The sequence below is a fragment of the Lepidothrix coronata genome, unplaced genomic scaffold, assembly GCF_001604755.1.
Source record: "Lepidothrix coronata isolate B3197 unplaced genomic scaffold, Lepidothrix_coronata-1.0 Scaffold20, whole genome shotgun sequence".
Lineage (NCBI taxonomy): Eukaryota > Metazoa > Chordata > Aves > Passeriformes > Pipridae > Lepidothrix > Lepidothrix coronata.
This window is the reverse complement of record NW_016690200.1, coordinates 5927489-5951725: the sequence shown is the minus strand read 5'-3', so window position 1 is coordinate 5951725 and position 24237 is coordinate 5927489. Positions and strand designations below refer to the sequence as shown.

The following is a 24237-nucleotide window of genomic DNA, read 5'->3' as shown; positions in this document are numbered from 1 at the left end:
ATGGGGTTAGATGAGATATGGGGAAGAAATTCTTGATTGTGAGGGTGGTGAGGCACTGAAACAGGTTGCACAGAGAAGTTGTGCATTCCTCTTCCCTAGAAGTGTCCAAGGCCAGGTTGGACAGGGCTTGGAGAACCTGGGATAGTGGAAGGTGTCCCTGCCCATGGCAGGGGGTTGGAAACGGATGATCTTTAAGGTCCCTTCCAACCCAACCCACTCTGTGATTTTTTGAGAGCGCAGATCACACGCCATGAGGACTGTGAAAACCCAAAGGAATTTGGGGTTCGCTATTCTTCTTTGGGTTCTCTCTGTCAAAACAACGTGCTGTCACGTCCGAGGTGGGGGTGCCCTGAACGAGGGCAGCTGAGGGGGGAGCAGCCTTCCCACCGCCTCCTCCACTGCCTCCATCTGGGGACTACATCCTGCATCTCCCCTGGGCACTGGGCTCCCTCCCCAGTCCCGTACTGGTTGATACTGGATGGAGGGTCCTGTACTGGTTTATACTGGGACAGAGTGTCCCATACTGGTTCATATAGGGATGGAGTGTCCCGTACTGGTTCATATTGGGACGGGGTGCCCCATACTGGTTCATACTGGACAGAGTGTCCCATACTGGTTCATACTGGGACGGAGTGCCCCATACTGGTTAATGCAGGGAAGGAGTGTCCCGTACTGGTTCACACTGGACGGAGTGCCCTGTACTGGTTCATACTGGGACAGGGTGCCCCATACTGGTTCATACTGGATGGAGTGTCCCGCACTGGTTCATACCGGGACGGAGTGTCCCATACTGGTTCATACCGGGACGGAGTGTCCCGTACTGGTTCATACTGGACGGAGTGTCCTGCATTGGTTCATACCGGGACGGAGTGTCCCGCACTGGTTCATACTGGGACAGGGTGCCCCATACTGGTTCATACTGGACAGAGTGTCCCGTACTGGTTCATACCGGGACGGAGTGTCCCGCACTGGTTCATAAAGGGAAGGAGTGTCCCGCAGTGGTTCATACTGAACGGAGTGCCCTGTACCGGTTCATACTGGACGAAGTGCCCTATACTGGTTCATAGTGGGACGGAGTGCCCTGTACCGGTTCATAGTGGGACGGAGTGCCCTGTACCGGTTCATACTGGGACGGAGTGCCCCGTACCGGTTCATACTGGACGAAGTGCCCTATACTGGTTCATAGTGGGACGGGGTGTCCCGTACTGGTTCATACTGGGACGGTGGGTGTGTGTGTGGGCAGGTCATCGGTGCCGCTCCCTCCTCCCGCCGCCAGGGGGCGGCAGCGCGGCGGCGGCGCGGGGCGCAGTGCGCAGGCGCGGGACGGCCCTTCCCGGCGGCCTCAGCGCCGGCTCATGGCGGCGGCGGTGCCGGGACGGGTGAGCGGTGGGTCTGGGTTCGGCTTCGGCCTGGGCGGTGGGGAGGCGGCACCGGAGTCCGCAGGGTGTGGGGAGGCAGGGCGCGGCGGGAGGAGGGCGGATGTACCCCGCTCAGCGACGCCTGGGAGGGGTCCGGGCCTGTGTGGAGTGGGGGGGGGCGGTCAGGGCCTGCCCCCCCCGCCTCGGCCCCTGTGTCCGTAGAGGGCTGGACATGACAGAGATCGCAGCCCAACCTTTCTTTTAGCCTGGGTGCAGCTCCTTTGTCGCTTCCCCGCGATGGCTGCACCCTGCCCCTATCCATCCATCATTATCCATAGAAGAGAACGGAGGTGGGGAAGGGTCTGGAGCAGCAGGAGCGGCTGAGGGAGCTGGGAGGGCTCAGCCTGGAGAAAAGGAGGCTCAGGAGGGACCTTCTTGCTCTCTGCCACTCCCTGACAGGAGGGGGGAGCGAGGTGGGGGTCGGGCTCTCCTCCCAGGGAACAAGGGACAGGATGAGAGGACAAAGCTTCAAGCTGTATCAGGGGAGGTTTAGACTGAACATTAGGAGGAAATTTTTTCACAGAAAGAGTGATTAAACACTGGAATAGGCTGCCCAGGGAGGTGGTGGAGTCCCCATCCCTGGAGGTGTTTAAGGAACGACTGGACATGGCACTCAGTGCTCTGGGCTGGGTGACACGGTGGGGGTCAGTCACAGGTTGGACTTGATGATCCCAGCGGTTTTTTTCCAGCCTAATTGATTCTGTGATTCCCCCCCAGTGCATCCTGTCTCCCCTAGAAGAGCAGCACTGCTGCTGCCTAAATCCTGCTCCCCTGTGTCAGGTGGGAACTCCTGCAGTGCCCTGTGCTCACCCTGTGCCCTATAACCCCCTCTGTGTCTCATTCCCTGTGCCCATACATTTAATATCTCCAGGGAGTGCAGCCACCTACTTTTCTTGCTCTAAACTCCTTCGTGCTGAGCCTGGTTGTTCATATTCCACTGCAGGATTAAATTGTTGTGTTTTGTGGTTGTTTTTTTAAAAATTTGTGCTGAGCTTGCCACGTTTTGGTGTTGTAATGTATTTGGTGTCTGCTGCCTCTGAGACTTTTTCCACAGGTTTAAATGCACATAAGTTAAACCCACAGCAATAGGCATCTCCTGTATGTCAGGAGTTTCCCTCCCAAGTATCTGTCACATCTCTGGGATCAGTATCTTCTTGATGAATTTATAAGCTTTCAATGCAGGCTGTTAATCAGTGCTGCTTGTAAATTAAGAAGTTAAAGTTTTGAGGTGAAGGTGCTGCAATCCAGACCTGCCAGAGGCTAAATAATGATCTTGCAGGTTGTGCCACAGGTGACAGACCTCACGTGACATTCAGATTTCTCTTCTTCCATCCATGTCAGATGCAATATCAAAATGATATCTTTCATGTCATGTTCTTGATGTTACCTGCCTAGTTTTTTTTATATATATATGTGTGTGAATTCTCTGTATTTGAGAAGCCTTTCAATGCTGTGGAAATTATTACTTAATACTACTCTGACAAGTCTGTTTAGTATAAAAAGCATGCTCCTTTATGATGCAAAAAGTAGTGAAATTTAGGAAGCTGATTGCAGTGGTTGCATGTTTGTGTGGACAGTTTTTTAAGGTCAGCAGAAATAATAATTTGTGTTTGATTCAGAAGTCTTGAGGCCCATGTGATGCATAATGTTGAATTTCTTTGTGAACCAGTGTTTGCTGTATAACTCCTTCAAAGCCTCGAATGATTGATATCCAATGGTGCAAAAATAATTTTGGGAAGTTTCCAACACTTGTTAATGCTTGAACAGTTTTCATTACCTTTCAAACTCTTACTTTTTAATGCAGTCATGACTATTTGCTACCAGCCAGAAAAATGTTACTACTTTAAATTTTCCCTGGCTTCGAAAAAAAAATATGTAAAAATATGGTGTACCAACATATGTAAATTAGTAGCACATAACCTGGAAGTAGGTTTGTTGTGTCATCTGGAGTTTTTTTCCTCTTGTCTTTCAGTTTTAAATTGAAGAAAAAATGTCACTTTACGATGACTTGGGAGTTGAGACCAGCGACTCTAAAACAGAAGGCTGGTCCAAGAATTTCAAACTGCTGCAGTCTCAGCTGCAGGTGAAGAAAGCAGCTCTCACACAAGCAAAGGTATAGTCCCTTTGTGGTTTTGCTTTATTGTTATTTATGATTATTGCATGTTATTGATCGGTGCATTGTGTTTGTGACCTTAGAATACCAACTTGGGGTAATTTTGCTGGGATATGTCTGTGAGTTTGTAGCAAGGAACCCAGCAAAACTGAGCGGGGGAAAAGGTGAGATGTGTGTTTCTTGAAGTATGTTAGAGAGTTTCTTGCAAAATTAAAACTGAATGAAGAGCTGATGTATGTGCTGCAGACCTCAGAGCTTTTAATGAACAGAGCCAAAAGCTGATCTTCAGATTTAACTATCAAAGATAGTGAGATTAAGCTTTTTTCTTTGTTCTGAGAGTAAATAAGGGTCATGCTGTGATTGATAGTTGTCACTACTGGCTGTTGATCATTCTTGGCATTTTGCATCAGATATTTACATGTTTGCATCAGTTTATGCTGCTTTTTAAAAGGCTTTCAGTGCTAAAGTGCAAGTCATCCTGCACTAGAAATTTTTACAGCAAATATTTCCAGTGTACATGAGAAAGGGGAGTACAAGCAAATTCCTTGAGTTTAAACTCTGGCAGAACCGTTTTCTCTTTTTATTGCTGCAGTATTTCACCCTTTTTCTTTGAGCAGTGTTGATATTTTGGTTGAGGCAGGACACTGTATTCTTTGTGGTGTGTAGGTTCTGTAGTGAGATTACTTAATTAAAAAAGCAGTAGCCAAATACTTAAGTAGGCACAGCATTTTTTCACTGGAATTCCTCCTGATTTAGGCTGGTGAAATTGAGGGCAGGATTTAGCTGATAATTGGAACAAAGTGCATGAATAAAATCCTAATGACTACTGTATCAGTTATATTCTTTGTCCATGTAACTGATGTACAGGATATCCATAGACTAATGGAAGAATAGAATAGGATTAGAAAACTCAGAGTTCAGAATAGATTAATATATGTTATCAGATGATTAATGTGAAGAACAGTAGATCTTTGGAATAAAACTTCTTAACAACCTGACTCGGTTTAAACTCATCTGAAAAGATGGTCTGAATTTTTAGTGTGTGTTTCTGGCTCTAGTCTGAACCTGGGACCACTCACCTACCACTGCAAAGTATATCAAGCTGCTTTTTAGAAAACTGTTTTATCTTTTTTAGACATTTTGTGGTTTGGTGTTTTTTTGCAGAGTCAGAGAACAAAACAAAGCACAGTCCTTGCTCCAGTGATTGACCTGAAACGAGGGAACTCCTCTGATGAGAGGCAGATCGTGGACACGCCACCTCATGTAGCAGCTGGGTTAAAGGTAAGACCAAGGCAGCTAAAAAGTTAGCAAATGTTTTGGAAATGGAATTCTTTGACTGCAGTCTCTATTTTTATTTTTTCATCATCTTTCCTAGTGGTCAGAGAAGTGATTGTTTTCTGAAAATGTCTTCTTCTGCTCAGAGTTCTTTAGTTAATGAGCATTTCAATTTAATACAGGCTTCCATGTGGTACAGCATGGAATTACCAAGGTTAATGTGCAGTTATAAAACAGTGTTCCTGGAGTATTTCTCCTGGACAGCTTCAAAGTACTTGGCAAGACACCAATTTGGTCAGGTAAATAATAACTAATTGTGATTGCACCAGAACTGGACCTGTAAAACAGTCAACTGAAAAATAAAAGAAAAGCCACCTAACCTTTTAAAATGGATTTCTCATGGTGAGGAATGTAGAGAAACTTTCTCCCTGAAGCTTTTTCAAAGGTGATAGTTCTGAAACAGTTCTTTCAGCTGAGAGGAGAACAGCCTGTGTACCTCTTCTGGTATCATATAGCAGCTGATGAAAAAGCCTGATGAGATTGTGTGGGAGGACCCTGGCAGATGGCTGCAGCAGCAAGAAACTGTAAAACTTGTAATAATGAATTAATGGGGGTTGAAAAATTCTTGTCCATGCGGATTTGCTGCTGCTTTGTGTTTGGCAAGGGGAGGGGGTGATTCATGTGAGGTAATGAGAGACTGGATGAAGTGTTAGTTTCAAGTAAAGCAAAGATTTCTTCTGTTCACAGTGGGATCAGGATGTTACCTGCCATTATAGGAGTCAGGAATTGGAAGTGTTTAGTTCTTGGTTTCCAACTGGATGTTGTTTTCAGATCTCAGCTGAACAAGCTCCTTTTTCCATTTTTTTTTTTTTTAAAGGATCCCGTCCCTAGTGGTTTTTCTGCAGGAGATGTGTTGATTCCTCTGGCAGATGAGTATGATCCCATGTTCCCAAATGACTACGAGAAGGTGGTGAAACGCCAGAGAGAGGAACGACAGAGGCAGCGTGAGCTGGAGAGGCAAAAGGAGATTGAAGAAAGAGAAAAGTAAGGCTTTTGTGTGAACTCGTGGCATATTGACACTCAGACACATCAGTTTGTTTAGCTTTATCCCTCCAAACGATTTCAGGGAAATTCTGAAGGGTTTAGTGAAGAGCACCCTGTGCTTGTGGAAACAAGTGCAGTGCTTTAATTAATGTTTTAATTCTCTTGCTGAAGTCACCTAACAGTGCAAAAATTATCAGAATTTTCAGTTTTGCAGCCTCTTTGGCTGAAAAGTGCATATCAGATTTCTAAATTTGACATTTCTGTATTCCAAATTTACTTTGTTTCAATAACAGCAGCAATATTTGGGTACTTCATGCATCATTGTAAGACTTTGACCTTGCAGGTATTTTATAGTATTAGATGTCAGTGTAACCAGAATGCAGAAAGGCATTTCAACACTCAATGATAAAAAATCCTTTCTGCTCCTAAATATTACAGACTGATCCAGGAATGCATTCAGTTTTAAAGATGTAGTTAGCACAGTTTTTGAGAGTCATAGTTGCATTTCCTTTTTTTGATACTCTGCATTCAGTTTAAGTAAGTTAATTATGTGTTTATTACTCTTTTGTCTCTGCACAAAAAAAAAAAATATACTTATCTTTAATTACCTTAATACCCTTTCCCTGCAGTAAGAAATCTTTCTAATCATATTAAGGAAGTTGAATGCAGATTCAGTGTCTGATTGAAATAAGTGGTAAAATATCTTCAGGCAGAAGATTATCTTTGCTTAATTTAAGTGAAGTTAATAAACTATCTTTGTCACAGTACAAAGTTGGTGGAATTACAGATCTGTTGCCCTGTTTAGATTGTGGAAATTAATATTTCTAGTCATTTGGACTTCTCTGTCTTCTCTTTGTTATATGTTCATTGTTCTGATGGAGGAGGAAGCCTAAGGCTCTACCCCATTGGCATGCAAGACCTCAGAAATCTGGGATGTCATTCCCACAGCTTCAGCACTGATTGCTCTGTAGTCATGTTTGTACTTGTGTGTGGGCCAAGAGTCTTTATACATAACATTAGAGAAAGGAAGTGAAAAATGCATAATGCATTCTGACTTCAAATTGGGGAAGCAATCTCAGCCAAACCTGCATCAGATGTTGCTTTGGGACAACAGGCTGTACATTTGTTTTGCATTCACAGGGTAGAGATCCAGAAATTTTGTGTGGTTCCACAGTAGAGCTGTTTTTAGCATCCTGTAGCACAGTTCTGATGGCTGTGCTAGGAGTGAGATCTGATTTATGCAGCAAGCTATGCTCTTAACTTTTGGGAAAAAATGCTTTTCCTTTTTTTTCTGAAGTATTAAAATGAGTGATTTCATGGTCACATTAGATAACACTTGAAGTGCAAACAATTCTTGAAGAATTCCTCACTTAATGTTAGAAGTTATGCCTGAATCTTACTTTAATTGCCAAGGATGTTTAGGCATGATGATTTTTTTAATTGAGTAAATGATATGACTCTGTATAGCCTGTGGTGGAGAATTTATAAGGGATTCTGTCCAGAGCAGGGTGATTAATTAATGTCTGTAGTCATTCAGTTAACTCTGCTCTCTTTGAACTAGATTTATTCAGGTGCTTCCTCCTTTCCATACATTCTTCCTGGCTGACTTGTAAGTGGAAAACAATCTTGCTTTAGATCCATCTTATGTTTCACTAAAAAATGCCCCATGAGGATAAAAGCAGAGAAACAAATAATAGAGGTGTTTACTTACACCTTCATGGGAAACATGGTAAAATGCCAGTTGGAGTGGGGCAGAATAATTCACACTGCAAAGGTGGGATCATAAATTAAGGCACAGAGTTAACTTTGATGGTTTCTTATCCTAACTTACTGTGTCTCCTAGAAGACGTAAAGACAGACATGAAGCCAGTGGGTTTTCCAGAAGACCAGATCCAGATTCTGATGAAGATGAAGATTATGAAAGGGAGAGACGGAAAAGGAGTAAGGGAACTGCTTGTGGTTTTGATGGGGAGACAGGGGAGGAGGAAAAAGAGGGATGGGGGGAATGCACAATCTCATTCCTGTTTCATGGATTCTGTGTTTCTTTTCCTCAGATGAGTCCACAGTTGTCTCTGAGCCTTTAGAATAAATCTGGCATTTTGTTACAGCATTACTGTTGTAATGCAGAAAACTGATTTTTTTTCTTCCATGGAGGCAGGTGGCAGCTAAATTATTTGTGAAAAGACCTCTTTTTACCTTAGTTTATGGATACCTGTGTTAAGTTTCTGCATGGTTTAGGTTCCAGGAGACGAGTGAGCCAGGAGATAAAATCAGGCTACGAGAATCACTGTTGAGTTTTCAGCTCATCATTCCTGCTTTTGTTACTTCAGTGCTCTCAGAGCCAGTCAGATGATGTGGATCAGGGTGGTGAAATATGTCCTTGCATAAACAAAATTAAGCTTTGTTGTCTTTCAGCAGCAAAGTTACAGTCAATAATGCATGTCTGTTGTGATGTCATCCAAATTTGTTGCTTTCCTTTTTACTCATAGGTATGGGAGGAGCTGCCATTGCACCACCCACTTCTCTGGTTGAGAAGGACAAAGAACGTGAGTACTACAAAACCCTCCTCTCTCAACCCAGCAGTGTTTATTTCTCACTCAGCATGCTATTCAGTTGAGTCTTCCTGCCTTTCCCAGAGGATTCTTTGTGGCAGCAGGACTTGTACTAGTTCTTTGTTGATGGGGGGAAGCTGTGGGGAGCCTGTGATGCTGCTGTGCTTCACATCTGTGTTCTGAAGGACTCTTTCTATGTTGCTGGAGAAGTGGTTTGGCGCAGTGGGGTGTTATAACCATGTTCAGTTACTTCTGATGTGGAAAAAGAAATGTCACAGGCAGGTTTCTCTGGGTAGACTAGAAGCCTCCACAGCGTGGAGAGGGAATTTTTCTGTTGCCCTTTGCTTTAGGAAGTACTTTGTGAGTATCTTTTCTGAAGGGATTATGCACTACAGACAGAATTTTGTAAGTTTTTCAGGGGTACAGTTCAGCTGGAGAGATGGGTGTGCACTGGTGTTTCCCTCAGTGAAGATCACAGTTGTCCACGAGGTGGCATCATCTTGCCATAGGAACAAAACCATTCCCTTTTTTTTTCCCCATGTCTAACTGTTGTGTACTTTAAAATTAAAATAATTAGCAGTCTGTTGTCTACTCTAAAAAATAATAAGAAAAAAGAATCCTAGGCGCACAAACTTTCCTTTGGGAGTCCTCAGTTTATTTATGAGAAGACTGGAATGTAAAAAAAAAAACCCAAAGCTTAAGTGAGTAATATAATAGTGAAGGCATTTGACATGTGTAAACATCAAAAACAGAAAGAGAATGTTTTGAGTAAATAATTAAGAGCAATTGGGTGAAAAGTAAATATAGGCTGGAAATGGTACAAATATCCTGAGGGGGAGTGCTTTTAAAATGTGACATGATCCCACAAGGAAACCTTTGTATGGCTTCTTACTTGATGCTTAAATCTAGGCTGGAAAAACAAGAGAAAATATTGCTGTAGCAGAAATCCAAAAGTCCAATCCATTTGCTGCTCAAATAGGATTTTTTTTCCTCATATGACATCCCCAAACTTCACACCTGACCTTTTATTTGATTAGATCCAAGAACTCGTTCCCAAGAAAATATTCTAAAATGAAGTCAGTCTCATAGAAGTCCAAAAGACTTTTCAAAAGTGTTTCTGCATATTTTCTTTGGTGTTCTGTAACCTGTTTTTTTACATTTTTCCATTAGACTTGTCAGTGGAAGGTAGTTTAGCAATCTAACCCGTATGACTGAGATGTCCAGGTATATCTCCATCCCCCAGGAAGAGCTGCAGTTCAGAAATTCTCAGTGAGATGAGTTGCATTCATTCTTTTTAATAGACTGGTTTCTCTTCTGTGTAAATGTAAAGTGTATTTTTACTCACAGTCTTTGGACCTGGAGCTGTGTACGTTGATCCAGTTTTGTTGTAATTCTGTTCCTCATGAATGAGCCTTCTCAGTTTTGCTTGGCCTCTGCCTGGATAAACTCATTGTAGTCCAGGTGGCCTCTTAATGCTTTTTTTCTCCATTTAATAAGAGTTTAATAAATATATTTTAGAGTTGTGGGTATCTATATCCATAGGAAGATCCAGAATAACTCAAATCTTGTTTCTGAGAGTGAGAGAGAGGTGACAGGATGTTAAAACAACACATGCGAAGGAAACGTTCTTCTGATTTGGATTTATGTGGGAGGCTTTTATTCATAATTTGTTGGGATTTTATTGAAAAAGCAAATTGGTTTTTTCCTTCAGCTGTAGCATCATTCCCATATGAAGAGGAGTCCAGACCTCGGGCACCATCTTCCAAAGCAGCAATTCCTCCTCCAGTGTATGATGAGCCAGAGAGGCCTCGTTCCCCCACGGGACCCAGCAACTCCTTCCTTGCTAACATGGGGTAAATGACTGACTGCTGCACATTTTGTGGAAAAAGGCATTGGAAAGTGGTGGAAACCAAAAGCTAAAATAGTTTGTCAGTGGAGAAGAACACAGCCCATGTATGTATGTGGTTACTCTGAGTGCAGAGAGTCCAAACTGACAGGGTACAGAAGAAGACAGTGGATTAACTGGATTGAGGGAAACACATCTGAGGTGGTTGCACTCCACACTGTGTTTTTAGTGAGTTCTGAAGCCACATTCCAGTTTAAAGTGTTTATGGCCTGTACAAGCCAAGCTAATGGAGTATACAGGAAAACACAGGTGGTATGTTAGTTCCTCTAGATTTCTTATTCAGCTTTGTCTTAAATTTGCTACATACCAGTGGGCAAATCATTTCAGCTTTGCTTTGTTTGTTCAGAAATTCAGAGCATGTTTACCTGAATGTATCAGCTGTGGCTGCAAACCTGCCCATTTACTTTTCTGCCTTGTGTGTAAGGCTTGTGTTCCTACTGTGGCAACAAAGTGAAGATGAATCTATAGTTAAAAACAGCTTAGAGACCTCAGTTTTGAGTTTGTTTTTTTTCCAGTTGTCCAAAAAAAGGATAACCAAACTTGGTACTGTTGGACCAGTTTGTTTGTCATTACCACCTCTAGTTAGCAGTACCCTGGGACCTTCACTTTACTGAAGGAAGGGCTAAAAATCTGACCTAACCTGACCACACAATTGTCTGTTTATTCAGTGACTTAGTGTTTTAATCTTTCAGCATTACACAGCCAGACTTCTTGGCCTTTTTTAATGTGTGTTTCAGGTACTGTGCTTAGGAAATAGCCATGTAGTCACTGATCCTGCATTTCCTCTATTATCTTGTTTGCCCATTGATAAAATGGGGGTGACTGAGCATAGAATATTTACTGTGGTTTAAGCTAGTACACCATGACATGTTTTTTGTGTCTGGACCTGTCAAGCTGTGGTCACCAAAGAAATGTTGACACCTGTAGGTATGCTTTCATTCTGACTGTTCCTTCACTAGGAATTTCAAAACCTGTCAGTGGAGGTGCTTTTTGTAAGGTTCTTACAAAAATGTACCTTGAAATAGCTTGGGGATGTTGCTGCCTCAAGATGCTCTGGAAAATTCAGAAAAATTAGACATGTTTAAATTAATACTGAGGATATCCAGATTTCTTGTAGGAAGGGCTAGTAAGGTCTTGTCCTCTGGAGCTTACACCAACTTGGAACTAATAGATAGTAGGTTGTAAATTGTAGAAGCTCTTATGTTTTCTGTCTCTGTGTAAGGAGATTTTAGGAGGTAGAATATTTGAGCAGTCGGGAGTAATGCAGTGCTAATGTTTTATGGAAGAAACCTTCACTAACTGATGTTTTTTCTCTTTGCAGGGGGACAGTAGCTCACAAAATCATGCAGAAGTATGGTTTCAGAGAGGGCCAGGGACTGGGAAAGCATGAACAGGGGCTCAGCACAGCACTGTCAGTAGAGAAAACGAGCAAGAGGGGTGGCAAGATCATCGTTGGCGAGTCTACAGAGAAAGGTAATTGTGTCCTACAACAAGTCCCTGAGAAATGAAGCTCATGGATTTTTTTTTACCATCTCTCCTTGGAGAAAATACTGGAGTTGGAAGAATGGCTCCTATTCGTTCTTGTGGAAATTATCTTCTTTATCTTGTGAAGTCCTGTATATGTTTTTTAGCTCAGCCTGCCCACAGCACCTCTGCCTGAGCACAAGTGTTGGAAGTCAGGAGAGCTGATTTTTAGTTCTTAGGGAATCTGATGCAATTCTGAACTTAGGAATTGTTTCCCCCAAAGAAGCAGTACGTTGTCAGTACATTGTCAGTGTTCTAACTTAATTCACATAACTAGAATTGATTTTTCTGCTTATTGTCCTTCCAAGTAGCTACAAGTTGTGAATAACTGTTCCCCTACAATATGAAACTACATTTTGTGGCTTTTATTCCATTTTTCAATCAATAAGATTCTGATAAAAGTCCCCAGTTGAGCTTTAATCTTATCTTACCCACGATTCACTGTTCTGTCTTTGTAACAGAAACGGGCAAGAAAGCAGATTCCAACCCATTGACCGAGATACTGAAATGCCCAACTAAAGTGGTCTTACTAAGGGTAAGTTGGGACTCAGAGAACATGTGTTGATGTTGAAATGTTAAAACTTACGTTCCTCTTACAAGACTCTGCGTAGTTCAGAGGTTCTGGCCTGCACAGATGTGGTGCTTTGTGTTCTGGAGAAAATATGTGTATTCCTGAGATAAGTATTTCAAATTAACGCTGCTTTAAATTGTACAGTTCCCCTCTCTCCTCCTGTGGCTCTTGAGCTTTTAAAGCATGCATGGTCACAGTTCACAGGGCATCTCTAATTTATCTACACAACCATCTGCACAGACTCCACCCAGTGACTTGGGTTTATTCTTTTAACTTTCAGAACATGGTGGGCGCTGGAGAGGTGGATGAAGATCTTGAAGCTGAAACGAAGGAGGAATGCGAGAAATATGGCAAGGTTGGGAAATGTGTCATCTTTGAGGTAAGAGAGGATCTTTTTGGCTACTCTGAAAGTAAAACTGGGCCCTTGTCCCTCACAACTGGTGTGTTACTGCCTAAGAGAAGGGACATAGATAAAAGATCTTTCAGGGTGCTTCACTGTGTTGGGATTCTGGATTTTCCATATCTGTAAGATACAAACTTTCAGTGTCAGAATCTGGGCAAAAATCTCGGGGTACTGTGATTTTGGAACCTTTTTATTTTGTTCCCTTCACTACTTTTGTGAAGAACAGCACTTTAAAACAGTGGGCTTGCTATTGTTCTAATCACTTCTGGTTTGGGGCTTTTGTTTTGTTTCAGATCCCTGGTGCCCCTGATGATGAAGCTGTAAGAATATTTTTAGAGTTTGAACGGGTTGAATCTGCCATCAAAGGTGGGATCCTAAATTGTGTCCTGTGACCCTCAGAGTTACCTTTTGTAGAGAGATTAAACAGTCTCACTGATTAGACTGTTGAGTTAAAGAGATGTTTACTTTATTGAATTGCTGCTTGCTGACGTGCTCTTGGTTTCAATTCCAGCTGTTGTGGATCTAAATGGAAGGTATTTTGGAGGCAGAGTCGTGAAGGCTTGTTTCTACAACCTGGACAAGTTCAGAGTGCTGGATCTGGCGGAGCAAGTTTGATTTTAAAAATCTGGCTCGAGGTGTCACTGTTTTGGCAATCACGTTTTCAGCAGTAGACTGGGAATGAAGAAGAGAAAAGTAGCTTTCCCAGCAAACTGGAAACAAGCCTCATTGAATGGATTTTTCACATTCGTTGTGACCTATGTTTTTTTGTAATATAAAGCCCTTTGAAAGATTCACATCTGTGTGGTTTTGACTGGCACATTTCTGCTTATTGCTCTGGGGATCCTGGGGTTTGTTGCGCTTTCAGATGACTTTGTTCTTTTGAAAACCCACTGCTGAGGAGATGCTTTGTCTGTATTCCTGCTTTCCTTGTTCTGGTGCTTCATCATGGAGTCCCTGTGCTGCATCCACGATAAGTGGGAAGCTTTGGACAAGGACTACGTGCTGTGATGCTTCTCTCCCCTGGTGGTATCTCCTAGAGTTAGAGCCTTGCTCTCCTAAGTCCTCGTCTCTGCACACCAGTGATTTGGGCTCGTTGGACAGTTGGCAGTTAGTTTGTTCTCCTGACTCCAGGACAATACTTTCTATGCCAGGATGGAGACTAAAGCAACAAGGAATGAGTTTGTCTGTCTTCCCAGACCCAAAGAAAATCCATGTTTAAAAGGAAGGAGGAAGGAATTTAATGGACTGTTGGCAGGAGCTCTGTGCTGTCAGGCAGTCTGTGCTAGAAATACCCAGGCATAACTGATCACAGGCCCTTAGTGAAATGCTGTAGGTAGAACTGAGGGACACTTGTTCCTGTATCTGGCCAGGCGTCAAATTCTCACTTCCTCCAACATCACACGTAGGTAACTAACTTTGTTTAATCATTTCAAACCTGGCATTTGCTCTCTCTGTGTGTATTTCTATATTTGAGGTCAAATACCATCGGGCTTAGGCCTCCTTTTTTTTTTTTTTTCTTTTTTTTCTTGAGTGCCTGTGGAAGTTTTCAAAGTAGGAGGCCATGGAGGGAAGTTCTCGTGTGAAAATCTGAAGAGTTGACAAACTGAACTACTAAACACTACAACTCTTTTATTTTTAACTAAATGTAAAATACTACACAGCTCTCAGGTTTTATGTTTGCTTTTCTTTTGGGAACAGCATGTGACAAAGAGTTGGCAAGAGGTGGCTCTGCAATGGTGGCAGCTGTTTCTGTGCCCCCTTGCACCCAGAATTGTGCAGATGCTGAAATTATTGTGAGCTCTGAAGGCAATTTAGCTGTTTGAAACATGATGCTGGATGTCTTCTTCCTGTTACATTTATGTATTGGGGGGAGGGTGTATAGACCTTTAGTTCAGTGCTGTGAATATCTCCAGTTGCTGCCCTTTTATGAAGTTTTGGCTGCAGATCTCTATGACAAACCCTTGGTCTTGTGTTTGGCTTATTTTGTCCGCCTGTGTTCCACCAACCTCTGTACAAACACTCGCTTGTAAAACAGAATTTTTAAAAAAAGCCTTGTATTTTACCTCCTGTGTGTTGGCTTCCTTACTCTGCTCTCTTGCTGCACAAGGCCTGCCCACAGAGTCAGGCCTTAATCCACCCCGAGGAACCCTCATGAACAGAGGTGAGGAGCAGGCCTGACTAACACCAAAACCACAGGACTTGGGGCAGTAAGAGATTCTACTGCTCTTAGTTTTCTCTTTGACCTTGAGCAACACTTTAAGGCCTTTGCTGCTCTGTAGTAAAACAAAGAGATTGGCCTGATATGAATTAGCATAGATTTGCTTATAGGAGTCAGATAATTTGAGTGGCTGCTGTAAAGAATTAAGCAGTCATAGCAGATTTAGTATGATCTGAACTTGGCTTGAAATACAACTTGGCTTCAAGCAACGTGATTTATTTATGGCTCTTATTTCAGCAAATACCTTTGGGTGACTGGCTGTAAGCATTTCCTGAGGTGCACACACTAATTTTTGTGTCTTTAACCAGCTGTTCTGCTGTTTAATACCAGCTTTTGAGCTTCCAGTCTGATAACTTGGAGGTTTTCCATTTGCTGAGAATCACTTTATTGGCAACTTTTGAATCATTTTGTTCTAAAAATCCTTATTGTGGTTGAAGACAAGGGTAACATTTATCCATGAAAACGTTAGGAGAGGTTTTGTTCATTTAGTGTTTTGTGTAGGAGACTGATGCTATAAATGAGATATTTTTCTGTACAGTAGGGTCACTGAAGCATCACAAGCAAACCTACTAAAGTGGTAGCAGAGCTACAAACCTGAGTTTCATCTCTGTGGTGGGTGCTTTACAAAGACATGGCACTGGAGCCAGGTGGCCTTGGGGTGCTGCCACAGCCAATACAAACAGGTGCACAGGTGTGGAGACCTGCAAAGGGTCAGACACACTGACTGAGCATGGTCAGGTCTCACTCGTCACTGATAATCTCCTTGGCAGGAAGCATTTTTTTGCAAATGTACATTCTCCCTGTTCTTCAACACTGTTGTGTTGGCTCACACTTCCTCGGGCATGGCTGTATCTTGCATGCCTTGAAAAATTTGCTTCTGAATTTATTTCTCTGCTGGAGAATTTGGGCTCCTCTGGAATCTTGTTACTGACTTCTATTTCTAGTAGTTTCTCATATGACTTTTTATCTAACACCTCCAGCTTTCCCTGCTTATACATCCATTTTTCTCCTCTGTGATTCATCAGTGCCCTTTCAAAAGGCTCAGCAGCACTTAATTTGGAGTTCTTTGCAGCCACCAAGTTTTGCTTGGTTGCTTATCTTTGCATTCTGGAAATTGTGCAGCCGCCTCTTTCTGTAAGGTACGTGCTGGTGACTCTGGTCTTAAGCAATAAGATTTTTGTTTCCTCTTTTTGTGTGGTGCCTTAGAAGGTTCTGATTTTACAGGAAATGAAGAGGGTGATGGGCTGTTAAGAGCATTTGCCTTATTGGCACTGCAGGATTGGTTATTCTATTTCAGCTGAAGCGTTGGATGTCTTTCAGGTACAATTTACTAAAGTTAAGCTTTAATTCCACGTTTTAAGTGCCTCTGCAAGTGCTGTGATTCTCTGTGTGCTGAATAATGTGCTGAATAACTGCACCTTCTCTCAGGCTAAGTATGAACTGTTCATTGCTTCTGGGAATCTGGATCAGATGTCTACTTGGAGAGGTTTGACAGTGTCCTGAAGGGAACAAGGAGCTGACAGGGACGTGTAGGACGTGTCAGCTCGGGGCTGAATGAGGTGCTTGGTGCATTAGCAATGCTGAGGTCTTAAGAGCATAGTGGCATCACCCTTTGCTGCCTTGTTCTCTTCCTAATTGAGAACATTGGCTGCTATTTTAACAGCAGGGATTTAGTGACTTCATTGCTTCCCTAATTGTTACAGCCCCAAGGTGTTCCTGAGCAGTAGCAGCTATTTCAGAGCCCATCATTTAGCACACAGGTTATGATTTATTGTACTATGTGCTTAGCCTAAGTTGAATTTCTCTTGGTTTATCACTTGCCTCCTCCATGTCAGACTAAAATCTGATGAGCTGGAGCTCACAGGGAACATTTTTAACACTACTGTCAAAATCTAAGCTTGTTTTGCCACTGTTACGTGAAAGGTGAGAGCTGTTGCCCCAAAGAACTTGCTGTCTGAACACAGAGGGAGGTACAAGGAGTGTCTTGCCCAAGAACATGCAGAAGGTGGTTTGGAGAGTTGGGATTACACCCTCTTGCCCTGTACTTGCAACTATGCAGCCAAAAACCACATTCCTTGTGGTGCTGCTTTTTATTTTGACAGCGGAAAATGGCAAGTTCTCTTATCCTTGAACTTTAGATTCTAAAGCAAATTCAGAAGGATTTGTAATTTGTGTGCTGCAGTCTGGGTAGGTGCTTGCTTTAGAAGGGGTTTATCTGAAACCAAGGTCCTGTGGAAGGTTTGAGTGTGTCAGGGTATTTTACCCTTGTCTGCAGGGGTAAATAAGCGTTTTAACCCCACATAGTTTTCTTAAAGGTAGGAGGACAAACATGGAAGGTTTCAAAGAGGTTCTTGAACCTCTCAGATCTTTCTTGCTCCACAAGCAGAAGTCTAATGAGGGAGTGAGTACTTTGTCCTTATAGCACTTGGTGCAAGAGGCCCTGAGCAAGACTGAGATCATCCTGAGTTGCTTTAAATCAAATCCCATGTTCGTGCCTGGGGTTGTTCCTCCCCAGGTACAGGACTTGGCCCTTCTGGTTGAGGTCCATGATGCTCCTGCCAGCTTCTTCCCAACCTCTCCAGGCACCTCTGGGTGGCAGCAGGACCCTCTGGAGTATCTGCCACTCCTCCCAGTTTGGTGTGATCTGCAAGCATGCTGGGACCACACTCTGCCCCATCATCCAGATAATTAGTGACAGTGTCTGCCAAGCCAGTCATTTCATCCTAGAAGGTTATCAGGTTGGTCATGCACAACTTCCCCTCAGTGAATTCATGCTGGCTGCTGCTAATGATCTTCTTGTCCTTCATAAAAAACAATGTTCAGGATTAGCTACTCTAGAATTGTAGAAATGAATTAAAATTCTCTGTTCCTTTTCCCAATAAAGCAGGAGCTGCTTGTGATCGTGGAGGACTTACTATGTTTCTTACAAGCACTTCCTGTACCAATAACTGCAGTACAGTGTGGTAATGATTGAGTCCTTAGGAGAATTCCTGCCCTTAGTTGTCCTTAAAGAGGAGTAGGGGTTGACTGTGTTGGCAGTGTGTGCTGACTGTTAATTTGCTGTTGCTGAGCAGGGAAAGATACAGCCAGGAGATTTGGCTTTCAGCTATGCTGATTTGTGGAGAGGTGGCTTTTCATAGATAGATTTGAGATTAGTGCCTGGGCTTGGGAATTTTTTTGGTGTGTCCTGTAAACAGGACTTCTAATAAAGGACTTCCCTCTTGCCCTGTGATGCTGTGATTTTATTCAAGCTGCAAGGCAGTTAAAGAGCAACCCCAGTGCCTTTATCATCCCATCAGTTTGGTTTATCCTCACACACCACCACTGGCTTTGGTTACAGCTGTAGAAGGGGTTTGCAAAGCCCAGCTGGAGATGGTCAGGCAGCTCCTGGCAGGACACATGACCCTTGACTGTTTGTTTAATATGTGAACCTCATCTCTGTCCCACTTTGGCCTAAAAATGCATTTCAAGCAAGTGTTTTTCACCTGTGATGTAGTTTAGTGGATAAATTCATCTGTTTTGCCTTGTTCTGACTCATGAAGTCATTGAATGGTTTGGATTGTAAGGGACCTTAAGGATTGTCTTGTTCCAACCCCCTGCCCTGGGCAAAGACACCTTCCACTAGACCAGGTTGCTGAAAAATGGACCTTTTCCTCAAAGGACTTTAGTGACATTTCCTGCCTCAGAAAGGATTTTTTAAGGATGCAAAACTTGGCAATTATATGAGTTGCTCACAGCACCAGCCAGCTCCAGAGCCTTTAACCCCTGGGCAGCCCTAGATGTAATGATAGATACTCATGCCTTGTGTCAGGAGCAAAGGATCCTCCTCCTCACCAAAGGATCTATGAACTCTGAAACTTTTTCTAAATGAATGCTTAGATTGGTAAGGTTGCCTTTCTTTTTCAGCAGGTCAGTGGGATAGGTGTGCCCACTTGCCTTGAATGCCCAGCATGATTTTACCTCCTTTTTACTGCAAAAATACTTTTGTGTCCAGTTAGTGGCAAGGAGAAAAAAATTACTGTAAAGTCTGCAGGACTTATAACTGCTGGAATGAAAGCTGGGCAAACACAAATTCTTCCACTTATGTTCCTCAAGAGAGAAAAATGGATGATAAAGTCCCTGTCTGTGTGCCTGTGTTTGGTAACTTACCCAGAGTTGTGCAGTAGCTGGCAGTAAATACAAATGTGATCCCGTTGTGAGCTGTGCTCCTTTAGGGATCTTGCTGTCTGTCTGTTTTAGGCAGGGCTGGGTCTTGCTCGTGGCTTTCTGTGCACGGGTGCAAACACAGCTTTCCATTTCAGTGAGCAAACTCCTACTTGAATGGGGGGGAAGTGGGCATCGAGGTGGAAAAGCTGCAGTGGAAGAACACACATGAAAGCCAAAGGAAACATTGCATTAATTGGAGAAGGGATAGCCTGTATACTCCTGCAGATGTTTCCTCTCTTACCTGCTTTCTCTGATTTCTGATCCCTGCAGAGCTCATAATTGCAGCTTTATGGCTTTTCCTTTCTTTTCCTTTTCTTTTTAGCATCAGGAAATGGGGAAATCCCAAAGCACAGGGATTCATGCTGCATTTAATTCTAGTTAGTATAGAAATGTAAGAGCACAGCCTTATGTCTTATGTCCAAACAGTGTTACCACTCCCCAGACTCTCAGCCCTGTACCTGTGGACAGCAGGGGACAGGGGACCACTGTCCTGCTCCCACTGGGCTGTGCAGGACATCCCTGCTTGGGCAGCCTGAAGGCTGGTGCTCCTCCCCATCTCCCACAAGTTGTATCCCATGCTTGAAGCCCAAGACAAGGTCAACTGTATGGAAAACAAGATCTTTCCCAGGAAGATGCCGAACCATTTCCTTTCTTCTCTCCTGATTCTTATTCCTCCCCTAGGAGGAATGTGGGGGATTTTGCCAAAGCATTTTTTAAGCATCTTTGCCACTTCATACCCCTGAGTTGTTTTCCCTCTCCCAGTCTCTGAGGTGTGATCTCTGGCCTCCATTTGGGAGCTTGCAGCAAGTCAACAGCTCAGGAATCCACGTGGTTCTGCCAAGACAAAGGCCTTCATCTCATCATGGATTTCTCCACCTTTTGCCCCAGGCATAAAGCTGGGCAGCATTTTTGGACTTCACTGCTTTGAACTTGTAAAACTTGTATAGCAACTGTGAACCAAAACTCAAATGATACTCTAGCAAAACACACCAGGCTCTTCCAGCACCTGCTCCTCTTGGGAGGATGGGAAGGGAAAACTGGTGGGGATTTGTGTTTTTCTGCTTTGGGAGAGTGCTGGGTTTGTGCAGTTGTAGTGATGGAGAGTAATCACTGGGAGAGGATATGGGCTGGAGCAATTCCCAGTGACTTGTCTTCCCTCTTTGTAGGAGGGGGTGATGCACTTGCCCAGCAAAATTTAAAGACTTAAAGCAAAATTTAAAAGTGGGATTTGAGGATTTGCTTCAAGCACAAATTTCAGAGGAAGACCCAGGATTGTGCAGCCAGCCCTTCTCCCTGCACCACACCAGTTACAGCTCTGCACATCGTCCCACATAACAGTAGCATCCACAGGTACTGTCTCAGAAGTATCATGTTCTCCTGCAGGGGCTCAGCTCTTCCAAGGAAGTCAGGAATTTACAGCTAATAGGGAAATCAAGTAAGTTTTGAAAATATCTTCAGCTATCACAGTGCTAGTCATGTATTTCCTGCCCTTTCTTCACTTGGATTTCTACCTGATCGTTTAGAAGTGTTTCGCTTCGATTTATCTCTATCCAGTGTGTTGATTTATTCATGGGCAAAAGCCTGATGGTTTTTGTTTTTCCTGCAGTGTTGGGGAATACAAAAGCCTGGAAACTTGAGGCCGCTATCAGCTTTTATATTAAAAAGTAATGATGTTGGCATCATAAAATCAATACATACTTTTTCTTTTTTCTGATTAAAAAAAAATGGGGGGGGTTTAACTCCATGGCAAGGAGCAAGCCTGGAGTGTGTGAAGTAAAAGTGATTATTTGTCGCTCTGGATGCATCAGAAGAAGAATGCAGCTGTGTCTCCAAATGTGACATTTCCTCTTCAGTGCCAGGTTGGGTATGTGGTAGCAGTTCAAAGCCATGGAAATCAATGGAGAAGGGAGAGAGAGTTTCCTGCATGGGAAGAGCAAAATCACGTTAGAAACCTGCTGGAGCTGGCAGCTGTAGAAAAGCCATGAGGGTTTGTACCTGACAGCTGCAGTAACTACTGCCTGCAGACCACTCCTGGGAAATGCTGTCCAGTTCCTTCTTCCTCTCCAAAACCCAAAAGCTGATAACTGTGCAAAACAGGAGACCAGGATCTGGAGCTGTGCAAGGCACCAAGAATACCTGGTCACAGAGTCATAGAATGGTTTGGGCTGGATGATGATCTTAAAGATCATCCAGTTCCAACCCCCTGCCATGGGCAGAGACACCTTCCACTACAGTAGGTTGCCCCAAGCCCTGTCCACCCTGGCTTTCAACACTTCCAGGGATGAGGCATCCACAGCTTCTCTGGGCAACCTGTGCCAGTGTCTCACCTCAGAGTGAAGAATTTCTTCCTAATCTGCAATCTAACCTTGTCCTCTGTCAGTTTAAAGCCATTCCCCCTTGTCCTAAGTCTTTGACCTGTATCTTTCTAATCTAATCTCGTCCCCACACCTTTATAGAGCACTTAATCTTTGAGATATGAAGAGGACAGCTCTAATACCAAAGGTTAATAAAAGTAATCTCTCAAGGTCAGGTTTTAGTGGCTGGGGGGGGAGGTTGGCTGCAAAGTCTCCAAAAGCTTATTGTTCCCAGTCCCTGCTGCATATTAAGCCCTGATGACCTGGTTGTGCTGCCTGTTCTCCCAGCAGAAACAGCATTTCCATTCCCAGTGAGAGGCCATGAGCCTCTCTGCAACTTTCTCTTCTGCTAAATTTGCAAGGCTGAAGAATCAGGTTGGTGATCAACATGTGGGGAGAGCTCGCTGTGGGAAAGGGAGCTGGGTACCATGCACAGAATCACACAGAATTGACTGGGTTGGAAAAGACCTCTGAGATCATCGAGTCCGACCTATGACCTAACACCTCCTTGTCAACCAGGTGTCTCTGGCTGCTGCAGCTTGGGAAAATTAGCAAACACCTTGGGCATGGGCTGGAAACGAAAGCGTGATTGTCAGTGCCTGGTCACTGAAGTGCCACCTTGGAGGCTGGCTTAGGCACAAGAGCAGCTCTCAGCCTGCTCAAGCACCCAAACATCCTATAAAAGGACAAAATAGGATTATGCAAGGCAGATCAATCAATGTAAGCACATCCCCTGACATACCCAGAGCCAGCAATTACGAGCACCCTTGTCTTTCTTGGGTTTGTGCCACACAAGCCATTCAAGATGTTATAAATATTTCAAAGGAGCTGTTTGCATTCTTATTTGCTTGTAGAGTACAACTCCTGTATTGAAGGAGATCCCCGTGACTGATTCTCAGCTGAAATGACTGCGTGGCTCCAGCTCAGGAAAAGCACTGACATTCCTGTCTCCCAGACTGCTCCCACCCATTATCTAACTGACTGGAAAGGGAGGAGAGTTGATACTGATTTCCTGGCTGGGCAATCACTGATATAAAGATCAATTATTCCCTGTATAGGTAAGGATATCTCAGCTTCCCCTCAGGTATGTGCAGAAATGCTGAGCAGCTGAGCTCATCTCTGTGCCCCTCGATACAAAGCCTGGTTGTGCATCCCTATGGATCCAGTGCAGGGTGGGGAAGGCCAATCCAGTCTCCATCTCCATCTTGGCCAAGGAGGGTTTTTCTGGGGTTGAGGATGAAGCTGAGGGCTGCAGTCACTGCATCTCAGCTGGAGCTCCTCTGCTCTGGAGACAGGCTGGGAGAGCTGGGGGTGTTCAGCCTGAAGAAGAGAAGGCTCCAGGGAGACCTTAGAGCCCCTTCCAGGGCCTAAAATGGCTCCAGGAGAGCTGGAGAGGGACTTTGGACAGGGGATGGAGGGACAGGACAAGGGGGAATGGCTTCAAACTGCCAGAGGGCAGAGTTAGATGGAATATTGGGAAGAAATTCTTCCTTGTGAGGGTGGTGAGACACTGGCACAGGTTGCCCAGAGAAGCTGTGGATACCCCCTCCTTGGAAGTGTTCAAAGCCAGGTTGGATGAGGCTTGGAGCAACCTGGGATAACGGAAAGTGTCCCTGCCCATGGTGGGGGGTTTGGAATGAGATGGTCTTTAAGATCCATTCCAACCCAAACCATTCTGTGTTTCTACAAAATATGGGTTTAAGCCTGGGGAGACAGGTAAAAGGACCCTTTGCTGTGTCAACCCCCCTAAAATATTAATAGTCATTAAATTATGCTTTTATTTCCTTCAGAGACAGCTTCCTACAGGACACATTTGGGAAAGGTGCTGGCAAAAATCAAGTCTCTGAGTGCCTCTCCCATGGAAACCAGCACTTGGGAAGATCTCCAGAAGCATCCCTCAGCCCCAGGGCATGATCAGTGCTGGCTGAGACCTTTCCCACCATGTTTGCCCAACTTTTCTGAAAACCTCAAGTGATGCTGAGCCACTGCCACCCTCTCTGACTGTGCAGCCTGGCATTTGTGCTCTGCCGAGAGGAGATGCCCTGATTTCACTGTCCTGGACCATAGTTTGTTTAGTTTAATCTAAACCTTCTTTTGGGACCAGCCTGATTCTCAGCAATTTTTTAATTATCATTAATATTGTTCTTTTATGTTGTTCTTTTTAGATCCCAGACAGGAAAGCTGTTGAACAGTCAGTGAGGGGTGAAGATCCTCATCCACCAGAAGTACCCAGACTATGTTTGAAGTCTTCTCTCTTTATTTAAACTGCCTGACACCACTGAGATGCCTGAGGTGCTTTCTGTGGGTGAAAAACGATAGTATCTAATACAGGGAATGAAGCAACAAGATGCTCTGATTCCTGTGATGGCCTTGGCTGGAGCTTGGAAGCTGATTTCTGGAATTTTCCCATAGGGAAAATGGACACCAAAGACGGTTCCACTTGAGATCTTTCTGGGCCAAGGCACAGAATGACTGGAGCAAATCCGAGAGCAGGGACCACGTGACAGAAGCACCTTAATGGGGACCTGATCCATCATCCTCTGATAAAGGACCTGGTCACACCTACAAGGCTCTAAAATGCTCCTGCTGGGAAGTTTTTGGAGCTGAAGTGACAGGGTCCAGGCAAGATTAGTGCTGCAGAAAAAAAACTGCA

The 24237-nt window shown here is 43.8% G+C and overlaps 1 protein-coding gene and 2 long non-coding RNA genes across 4 annotated transcripts; 2 read left to right on the top strand and 1 right to left on the bottom strand.

Moving 5' to 3' along the window:
* The first annotated feature begins 1297 nt into the window (after window positions 1–1297).
* Window positions 1298–14868, top strand: RBM17 (RNA binding motif protein 17). 2 transcript variants are annotated; one of them, XM_017807831.1, is made up of 12 exons: window positions 1298–1379; window positions 3391–3531; window positions 4696–4812; window positions 5684–5850; window positions 7697–7791; window positions 8340–8396; window positions 10114–10255; window positions 11630–11781; window positions 12294–12367; window positions 12684–12782; window positions 13100–13172; window positions 13318–14868. In XM_017807831.1, the coding sequence occupies exons 2-12, from the start codon at window positions 3409–3411 to the stop codon at window positions 13419–13421; spliced, it is 1203 nt and encodes a 400-aa protein (XP_017663320.1). In that variant the 5' UTR covers window positions 1298–1379; window positions 3391–3408; the 3' UTR covers window positions 13422–14868. The 2 variants fall into 2 exon arrangements, with proteins under 2 accessions (XP_017663320.1, XP_017663319.1); XM_017807830.1 differs by having other exon boundaries at window positions 7694–7791.
* A 6089-nt stretch (window positions 14869–20957) lies between these two features.
* LOC108493885 lies at window positions 20958–22022 on the bottom strand. Its single transcript, XR_001873633.1, has 3 exons — window positions 21848–22022; window positions 21226–21366; window positions 20958–21150 (listed from the first exon to the last, which is right to left on the bottom strand). It is a non-coding gene; the product is annotated as an uncharacterized LOC108493885 (long non-coding RNA).
* Window positions 22023–22145: 123 nt separating this feature from the next.
* Window positions 22146–23461, top strand: LOC108493886. Its single transcript, XR_001873634.1, has 3 exons — window positions 22146–22304; window positions 22439–22668; window positions 23375–23461. It is a non-coding gene; the product is annotated as an uncharacterized LOC108493886 (long non-coding RNA).
* Window positions 23462–24237: the final 776 nt, after the last annotated feature.

Excerpts from the sequence above, each read along its gene's own strand:
- RBM17 (XM_017807830.1), top strand. The coding sequence starts at position 3,409 with ATGTCACTTTACGATGACTTGGGAGTTGAGACCAGCGACTCTAAAACA. Across the intron at positions 4,813-5,683 it reads ATGTAGCAGCTGGGTTAAAG|GATCCCGTCCCTAGTGGTTT; the intron begins GTAAGACCAAGG and ends TTTTTTTTAAAG. Across the intron at positions 12,783-13,099 it reads GGAAATGTGTCATCTTTGAG|ATCCCTGGTGCCCCTGATGA; the intron begins GTAAGAGAGGAT and ends GTTTTGTTTCAG.